Source organism: Saimiri boliviensis, chromosome 5 (assembly GCF_048565385.1).
Source record: "Saimiri boliviensis isolate mSaiBol1 chromosome 5, mSaiBol1.pri, whole genome shotgun sequence".
Classification (NCBI taxonomy): Eukaryota; Metazoa; Chordata; class Mammalia; order Primates; family Cebidae; genus Saimiri; species Saimiri boliviensis.
The window spans coordinates 146,311,337-146,321,187 of record NC_133453.1 but is presented as its reverse complement, the minus strand read 5'-3'; the positions used below and the strand labels follow the sequence as shown (position 1 = coordinate 146,321,187).

The 9,851-nt window shown below is 45.6% G+C and overlaps 1 protein-coding gene across 1 annotated transcript in view; it reads left to right on the top strand.

Moving 5' to 3' along the window:
* The first annotated feature begins 1,486 nt into the window (after nt 1-1,486).
* Nucleotides 1,487-9,851, top strand: part of TRPM1 (transient receptor potential cation channel subfamily M member 1) — a 129,856-nt gene continuing 121,491 nt past the window's right edge. The window contains exon 1 of the mRNA XM_010351263.3: nt 1,487-1,610. Within this exon, the coding sequence (XP_010349565.3) occupies nt 1,487-1,610 (124 nt within the window). The remainder of the gene's footprint in view (nt 1,611-9,851) is intronic.

The following is a 9,851-nucleotide window of genomic DNA, read 5'->3' as shown; positions in this document are numbered from 1 at the left end:
TGGTTCAAATCACAGATGGGAAAACTAAGGCTCAGAGAGCTAGAGAGCTTATGGAGTCTGCAGAATATCCTTAGCAGAGCCCGCCACTGGTTGAATTTCACATCTTCTCTCTTCTCTTCCAAGGTGGCCTGCCGGAACCCATGGCCATTGGCCCATGGGCGGGCTCTCACTCACTGTCCGGTGTTCTGCAATACTTGGACAAGGAGGCCACTACACACAGGTGTCAGATGGCCCCAAAGTGACCACAGACAGCTGACATGAACATCTGGGCTATCTTGAGCATATACTACAGTTGTATGCCGGGATTCTCTGTAATACACACACCCTTTGCTCCTGTCTGTCTCTCTGCTCCCATTTATAGGACCATTCTAAGCCATGGTATTATATTAGGTTGAACCACTTAAAATGGCCATCTTTGTAGGTCAAACATAGTCAGATAGCAGCAATTTCATGTATTTTTTAGGAAGTTGACAGACTGTAACTGAGGATCAGGTTGGCACTGGAGGTGGCCAGGTGGGGGCAGCAGAGAGCTGAGCTGGCAGAAACCGGCGCGCATAGGCAGGGAGGGCTCTCCACAGAGCTGCAAGAGAAGTGACCCTATAGGGACCCACCATGACCCAAAGTGGAGAGGGCCAGGCAGCCTGGGCCCCTTAGCTAAACAGATCTGCACAGGAACCACATGTCGGCACTGGTGCTGTGGCACTGGCATCATCAGCAGTTGAGCAGGGGCACCTGCCAGGTCTGGTCCTGCCAACCCTCAAGGCCAAGCGTCCAGGACAAGGGACCTCCCAAGCTCCAGCACCTCCTGACCACAGTCCACAGTGGAGAGGTGACACAGCGCTTGTCCAAAAACAGCGCTGCATGAAGCTCCAAAGGCCGATCTCCGTGGCTGAGACACCTGGGCCTTTGACTCCTGAGCCTCCAGCAGCCTTCCTTTCCCCTCCTGCAAGCTCCCGAGGAGGCCGCCACCCGAATGGCATGTGGCCATCAGCACTGGCTGGAAATGCTGATGATGCACTCTCAAGCAGTGCAGTGACGCAGCCACCTCTGGCTGGAAGCCAGGGGGCTGTCATCTGAATTAGCTGCAAAATTTGCTGAGTTAGGCCGGGCGCGGTGGCTCCAACCTGTAATCCCAGCACTTTGGGAGGCCGAGATGGGCGGATCACGAGGTCAAGAGATCGAGACCATCCTGGTCAACATGGTGAAACCCCATCTCTACTAAAAATACAAAAATTAGCTGGGCATGGTGGCGCACGCCCGTAGTCCCAGCTACTCGGGAGGCTGAGGCAGAATTGCTTGAACCCAGGAGACAGAGGTTGTGGTGAGCCGAGATCGCACCATTGCACTCCAGCCTGGGTAACAAGAGCGAAACTCCATCTCAAAAAAAAAAAAAAAAAAAAAAAAAAAAAAAAAAAAAAAAAAATTGCTGAGTTCCATGCAAAGTAAAAACGCTGGCCCCCGTTCAAAATTTGTAAAGAATTTCAAGATGGCAACAGCAAAGTGCAAAACCAAATGCAAGTTTCTGACGGCAGAGCCCTATGCACAGAAAGGTCGGCCACCCAAGGGGCCAGCCCTGGCATTTGTCTTGGGTGGAGAGCCTGTCTGGAGTGGTATGGGGTGGGTTGGGGCTGCCTCTGCATGCCTGCCTGTGCCCGTCAGTGAGGCGGTGCCTTCATGGCTCTGGAAGTAGATAATCCCTGGCACTTCCCCGTCCAGCACCATCTCCCCCAGTTGCAAGGAGGAAGGGGGTTGTGGCACCTGAAATAAGAATGCACAGGGATCCTGAGGCTCAGGGGTGGAGTTGGGCACCCTCCTGGTGATATGGGGAGTGCACCACAGATGTGCACAGGTGTCACCGGGCCAGATGACAGTGACCAGGGTCCTTCGTGGTTCATGAGTCAGGGGCAGAGCTCACAGAGGAGAATTCAGAACAGACAGTACAGCCCAGAAGCGAAAGAGGCGGGTGGGCTAGGGAAGGTGGGAGGGGGGTCAAGCCCAGGACAGGGAGATGGCTTTCTCATCCCACAATCATTAGTTGTTGAATGTTGATTGATGGTGATGGCTGAATACTGTAAAGATCGCTCCTGGATACCAGTAGGTCGGTTCCTGCCCCTGGGGACTGGTAGGCCTTTGGCCACTCTGAATTGCACCCAGATGGCACCTACGCACAAGAGGCCCTGAGTAGCGGAGAATCAGAAACATACACAAACTGACTGGGCATCCTTGGGGATTCCACGAGATACCCTTTGCAAAGGCCTTTACTCCACAGTCAAGATCAGGAATCACCTAGAAACCCAGGAGGAATGAGAAATCTCAGGGGTTCCGCCTGGACCTTCACAAACAGCTCCATGAGGCAAATTGCTTACCACCTCGATTTCTCAGTCTAAGAAATGGGGATGATAGCATCCTTTCCTTTAACTTCTACAGTTGTGAACATCACAGGCAAATGCATTTCTTTTCCAGGTTTTTGTTTTGTTTTTGAGACAGGTTCTCACTCTGTCATCCAGGCTGGAGTGCAAGGGTGTCATCTCAGCTCACTCCAACCTCCACCTCCCCGGTTCAAGTGATTCTCGTGCCTCAGCCTCCTGAGTAGCTGGAATTGCAGGCGTTCACCACTGTGTCTGGCTAACTCTTGTACTTATTTTAGTAGAGACAGGATTTCACCATGTTGGCCAGGCCGGTCTTGAACTCCCAACTTCTAGTAATCTGCCCGCCTTGGCCTAGCAAAGTGCTGGGATTACAGGCTTGAGCCACGGCGCCTGGTTGGCAAATGCGTTTCCAAAGTGCTTTGAAAAGCAAGCAATTTATCAAATACCTAAGAAAAAAACCATCTGGCAACTCACCCAGCCTACACTGCCAGCAACAGCTCCATCCTCCCAGCTCCTGGCCACCACCTCCTAGGATACTGGCCCCACTCTAAGGGACCATAGATAAGTCTAACCCTCAAAGGCTGGGAGAGTTCTGAAAGGAAGAGGAGTGGAGAGGAGAAGGGGAATAGCTGCTGAACTCCTGGGTTCTGTGTGCGCACGCATTGCTCACAGGAGGCATCCGTAAGAGGGAGCCGCACATCCCCATGTGAGCCTCGCAGTGGCCTCCTGCAGTGGTTGGATGCAGTGTTCTATGAACGCTCTTTGGTCAGTTTTGTTAATTGCATTCTTCAAATCTGTATCCTTCTTGAATTTGTTGTCTGTTTTATTATCAATTACTAAGAAAGATGTGTTTAGAGTTCTCATTATGATTTCTTGTGATTATGCCCATTTTTACTTTTTTTTGTTGTTGTTGTTGTTGTTTGTTTGTTTGTTTGTTGAGGTGAAGTTTCACTCTTTCATCCAGGCTGGAGTGCAGTGGCCTGATCTCAGCTCACTGCAACCTCTGCCTCTTGGGTTCAAGTGATTCTCCTGCCTCAGCCTCTCAAGCAGCTGGGATTACAGGTGCATGCCACCACAACTGGCTATTTTTTTGTATTTTAGTAGAGATGGGGTTTGACCATGTTGGCCAGCCTGGTCTTGAACTCCTGACCTCAGGTAATCCACCCGCCTTGGGCTCTCAAAGTGCTGGATTACAGGCATAAGCCACCATGCCCGGCCATACTCTGTGTGTTTTAAGTTATATTATTAGATGCATACACATTAAATGTTTTTTAAAATTTCAATTATTTATTTGTTTATTTGAGACAGAGTCTCCTTCTGTTGCCAGGCTGGAGTGCAGGGGCTCGATCTCCGCTCACTGCAACCTCTGCCTCCCAGGTTCAAGTGATTCTCCTACCTTAGCCTTAGAAGTAGCCAGGATTACAGGCACTTGCCACCATGACCAGCTAATTTTTGTGTTTTTAGTAGAGTTGGGGTTTCTGCCATGTTAGCCAGGCTGGCCTCCAACTCCTGGCCTCAGGTGATTCATCCGCCTCAGCCTCCTAAATTGTTAGGATTACAGATGTGAGCCACCATGCTGGCAGGGAAGCCCTTTAGATTGCTATAATAAGACCTCACTCTGTGCTCCTGGGCTGTGACTTCCACAAGTGCTTCGGCTTTTCCCCCACTTAATGTGAGACAGGAAGGCTAGAGAGCTGGAGTGTGGTGTTTCCCTTTCAACATTGGGAAGACTAGAGAGGGCTGGAGTTTTTTTATTTTTTTCTCCCCCACATTGGTTTGGCTCCGTTATGGAGCCAAAATATTGAAATGCAACCCCAAATGTGATGGTATTAAGAGATGGGATGTTGGGGAGATGATTAGATCAAGAGATGGAGTCCTCAGGGATGAGATTGGTGCCCTCATAAAAGAGGCCCCAGAGAGCTATCTCGCTCCTTCTGCTGTGTGAAGACACAACTAGAAGGTGAGTCTTATATGAAGACACAAGCCCTTGCCAGGCCCCAGATCTGCCTGCTCTTTGATTTTGGACTTCCCAGCCTCCAAAACTGTGAGAAATAAATGTTTGTTGTTTATAGGCCAGGCAGCTATGCTATTTTTGTTTTAGCATTCTGATGGACAAAGACAGGCTTTGATAAGGCAGTTTCCCTTGACGGCAGGCAGAAAGAAGACAGGGTGCTCTGGGTGTGTCTCAACATGGTTACTTTTCTCCTCCTGCTGGAAACAGGTGGGGGCTTTTCTGTGATCTTCACTGTGAAAATCTGGTGGAGTGCTTGGAGGTAAAACTCACGAAAGTGTGAGGGGTACCTTAAGACCGGGCCTCTCTGCAACCTTTAACTTCTAAGCTAGTCTGCAGCCAGAAATTCATCAACTACAGCTTCAATTTTCCTACCTATTTCTGGCCCTAGCATTTTCTGCAATTCTAGAAGCTGTAATTCTCTGTATTTCCCCGTCTCTTCATTTTTCAGAGTGTCAGTTTGCCCCTATAACCTCAATTCTCTGATCAATCTATAAACAGCTTTTTTATATCATGAGAATGAAAGTGATGGTTTTTTTATACCTCCAAGCAGGAATCAGAAGTTTTTGTCTCGTATTTAATTCCAGATATGTTTTAAACCCTGCAAGGTATTCTTGCTGTTATGCTACGCAATTGGTATCTGTTTAGATATACACACATGTTTACTGTCTTCATTGTTCTTTCTTCCTTTGTGTTCAATGCCTTTATCTTTGATATTTTAGTCCTGTCTGAAGAAAGCTCTTTGTAAGTCTATTATGAATTAACTCCTGTTAGTTTGTCTAAAAATGTCTCCATTTTTTTTGTTGTTGTGGAAGAATATTTTTTTCTGGACACAAAATTCTAGGTGGGCAATTATTTCCTTTTAGCATTCTGAATATATCATTTTGTTACCTTCTGACTTTCATTGCCTCTGTTGAGAGGTCAGCTGACTTTTTAGTAGCTGTCTACTCTATAGAAGATAATCTTTTCCCTTTGCAATATCTTAAAATTTTATCTTTGGTTTTCAGCAATTTCACTATTGTTTGACTAGATGTACATTTCTTTGTGTTTATTATGCTTGGAGTTCATTGAGATTCCTAAATTGTGGATTAACATCTTTCATCAAGATATGAAATCAACCTAAATGCCCATCAATGATAGACTGGATAAAAAGATGTGGTACATATACACCATGGAATACTATGCAGCCATAAAAAGGAAAAAGATCATGTGCATTTTTTTTTTTTTTTTTTTTTTTTGAGACGGAGTTTCGCTCTTGTTACCCAGGCTGGTGTGCAATGGCGCGATCTCGGCTCACTGCAACCTCCGCCTCCTGGGTTCAGGCAATTCTCCTGCCTCAGCCTCCTGAGTAGCTGGGACTATAGGCACATGCCACCATGCCCAGCTAATTTTTTGTGTTTTTAGTAGAGACGGGGTTTCACCATGTTGACCAGGATGGTCTCGATCTCTTGACCTCGTGATCCACCCGCCTTGGCCTCCCAAAGTGCTGGGATGACAGACTTGAGCCACCGTGCCTGGCAAGATTATGTGCTTTGCAGGGACATGGATGAAGCTGGAGGGCATTATCCTTAGCAAACTAACAGGAACAGAAAACCAAATACCACAGGTTCTAACTTATAAGTGGGAGCTAAATGATGAGAACACATGGACACACGGAGGGGAACAATACACTCTGGGGCCTTTTGGAGGATGGCCAGTGGGAGGAGAGAAAAGATAAGAAAAAAAAGGGCATACTAGGGTTAAAACCTGAGCAATGGAAAAAAAGCCTGGGTGATGAGTAATCTGTACTACAAAGCACTGTGACACAAGCTGACCTGTGTAACAAACCTGCACTTGTTACCCTGAACTTAAAAGTTTTAAAAAATCAAAAGGATTCTAAAGTATGAAGAAAAATATTTTTCATCGGTTTGGAAAATTTTCATTCATTATTGTTTCAGAGACTGTTTCTGACCCATTTTATCTCTATTCCCTTCGGATTTCAAATAAACACTGTCGGACCTTGTCATTAAATTCTGTATGTCTTTAAAAAAAAAAAACGTGCCCTTCTGTGTTTTTCTTACTTTTTGCTATACCGCTCCCTTCTGGATAATTTCTTCTAACTTTGCTTTCAATTCAATGATTCCACAACTGGTCTGTTGTTCATCTAATCCAGTGGGTTCTTAACGTTAGTTATTAGATTTTTCAGTTCTGCAATTTACAGTTGGCTGTTTCCCAGAGCCGTTAAGATACTTACAGATTTCGACCTCCTGCAAGAATTTTCCGCTTTGCCTTCCATAACCCGATAACATATTATCATTGCATTAAGGTTTGTGTCTGATAATTTCAATATATGGAACCCCCGGAGGTCTTTTCCCCCTTTTCACTGTTTCTGCTGCTTCCTTTTCATGCTATTCTGTGCCCCCAAAGTATCTGGTTGTCATTAATTGTGTCCCGTGTATCGTATTTGAAAAACTATTTGTAGAAATAAGTTGAGGCCTAGGATGATGTTATTTTCTTCCAGAGTAGATTTTTCTCCTTTTTCTCCTTGAGGCGTTAGCAATCTAGGATGAACTTACTTCAGTGATAAGAACTGAAATTATCTAGGTCACCCACATCACCCTAATCTGAGCTGCAGTTCCTGCGTGAGCTGCTTTACCCATCCGTATTCCCAGAGAATAGCTCTTCAAGGTCCTAACACAGTGAGTTTACCACGGTCCCCTACCATGGCTAGAGAGACAGACATTGTGCGACTAGGCTGTGACACCTTAAAGGAGTTGCTTAGTCCCACAATGTCTTATTGTGTCTTATGCGTAAAACAGAGATAACTACAGTACTTCCCTTTCAATGTTGTGAGTATTAAGAGTTAATTTCCATTTCACATCCATTAGGATATCTATTACTTAAAAAACAAAAACAAAACAAAACAACAAACCTCGACATAGATATAGAGAAATTGGAATATTCTGCAAAACTGGGGGGATGTACAATGGTGCAGCCATGGTGGAAAACAGGGCTATGGTTTGAATGTGCCCCCCAAAGCTCATGTGTTGGCAGCTTAATGTTCAGTGCAACAGTGGGGAGAGGTGAGACCTTTAAGAGGTGATTAGGTCATGAAAGCCTTTCTCTCATGAAAAGATGAATGCTATTACCATGGCATTCGTTTCATTACCTCAAGTGTAAGTTTGTGATAAAAGCCAGTTCAGCCACCTATTTCTCTCCTCATGCATTCTCTTGCTGTGCAGCGACTTCTTCCATGGGATGATGAAGCAAGAAGACCCTCACCAGACATAGCCCCTCAGTCTTGGACTTCCCAGCTTCCAGAACCATGAGCCAATACAGTTTCTGTTCTTTACAGATTATCCAGTCTCAGGTATCTGTTACAGCAGCACAAAACAGACTAAGACAAATAGTATGTCAATTTCTCAAAAAATTTAAACAGAATTACTACATGATTACTACATGATTTAGCAATTCTTCTCTTGGGTATGTACAAAAAAGAACTGAAAGCAGAAACTTAAACAGGTATTTGGACACCAATGTTCATGGCATTATTATTATTTTTATTTTTAGAGGGAGTCTTGCTCTGTCACCCAGGCTGGAATGCAGTAACGTGATCTCAGCTCACTGCAACCTCCACCTCCTGGGTTCAAGCGATTCTCCTGCCTCAGCCTCCTGAGTAGCTGAGTAGTGCACTACCACGCCAGGCTAATTTCTGTATTTTTAGTAGAGAGGGGGTTTCACCATATTGGCCAGGCTGGTCTGGAACTCCTGACCTCATGATCCGCCTACCTTGGCCTCCCAAAGTGTTGGGATTACAGGTGTGAGCCACCATGCCTGGCTGTTCGTGGCGTTATTATTCACAACAGTCAAAAAGGGGAAACAACCGAACTGTTCATTAAGACATGAATGGCTAAACAAAATGTGGTGTATATGCATGATGGAATATCGTTCACCATTGTCTTAGTCCATTTTATGCTGCATTATCTGAGACTGGGCAGTTTATAAAGAACAGAAAGTTATTGGCTCATGGTTTCAAAGGCTGTGAAATCTAATCTCAAGGTGCTGGTAGATTTTGTGTCTGGTAAGAGATGGGTCTTGGCTTCCAAAATGGCACCTGGAATGCGGCATCCTCTGGAAGGGAGGGATGCTGCTATTCACATGGCAGAAGAGCGAAAAGAGAGTGAACCCACCCCACAAGCCCTTTTTATGGAGGTATTAACCCAACCATGAGAGAGAAGCCCCATGACTCAAATATCTTCCATTAGGCCTCACCTCCCAACATTGCTGTATTGGGGATTATATCTCAACAGAAGTTTCAGAGAGGACAAAAACGTTCCAACTGTAGGACGCCTTTAAAAAGGAAGGAGTTGCTGTATACCGAATACGTAGTTTCCATTTTCTAGAACGAAAGATGTCCTGGAAAGCGATGGTGGTGATGGTTGTACAATGATGTGTAATGTACTCAGTGCCCTGGACTGTGTACTTAATCATGGTTAAAATGGTAACTCTTGTGTATATTTTAGTACATTTTAAAAAATAAGAGTTAAAGTGCTTATAAAAGTATAAAAAGGCCAGGTGCAGTGGCTCATACCTGTAATCCCAGCACTTTGGGAGGCCAAGGCAAGCAGATCACCTGCGATCGGGAGTTAGAGACCAACATGACGAACATGGTGAAACCCCGTCTCTACTAAAAATACAAAATTACCTGGGTGTGGTGGCACATGCCTGTAATCCCAGCTACTCCGGAGGCTGAGGCAGGAGGATCGCTAGAACCCAGGAGGCGGAGGTTGCAGTGAGCCAGGATCACGCCATTTCCCCCATGAAATGGCTGCACTCCAGCCTTGGCAACAAGAGTAAGACTCCCTCTTTAAAAAAAAAAAATTATAAAAAATATTGGCTGTTATGAGATCGGGACAAAGAGAAGGAGGAGATCACAATTCATTGTAAAGGAGTCTCAGGGTGTCTGAACATGTCATAGAGAAACCAGCTGCTTCTCGCGATCCTGCCTCTCCTCTCCTCCCAGGCTGGAGTCTACTCCAGCCGCCAGGGTTTTCCAAATCCTTGCCATCAGGCAACTCCCCACTTTCCCACCATGCCCAAGGATGACTTGGCACTAGGGAAGTGGTTTCCAGAGCGGCAGAGCAGACCCCTCAGAAGCATTGCCATGGCTGAACCTGTAGTCATATTTTCTGAACAAACAGAAAAATCTTGAGGTGGTAATAAAATAAACCAATCCCTGTATTACCAGTTTTAGAGATGTAGAAACCGCAATTACCAGCTGTGAGAGGGAGACTTCACCAGAAACCTGTTCACGCTTTGTAAGGGTCTGAGCCATGCGAATATATAAATTCTTCAAACATTAAGTTAATTACAAATAAAAATACTTTTTAGGCTGGGCACAGTGGCTCATGCTTATAATCCCAGCACTTTGGGAGGTTAAGGTGGGAGAATCACTTGAGGCCAGGAGTTCAAGACCAGTGTGGGCAATGTAA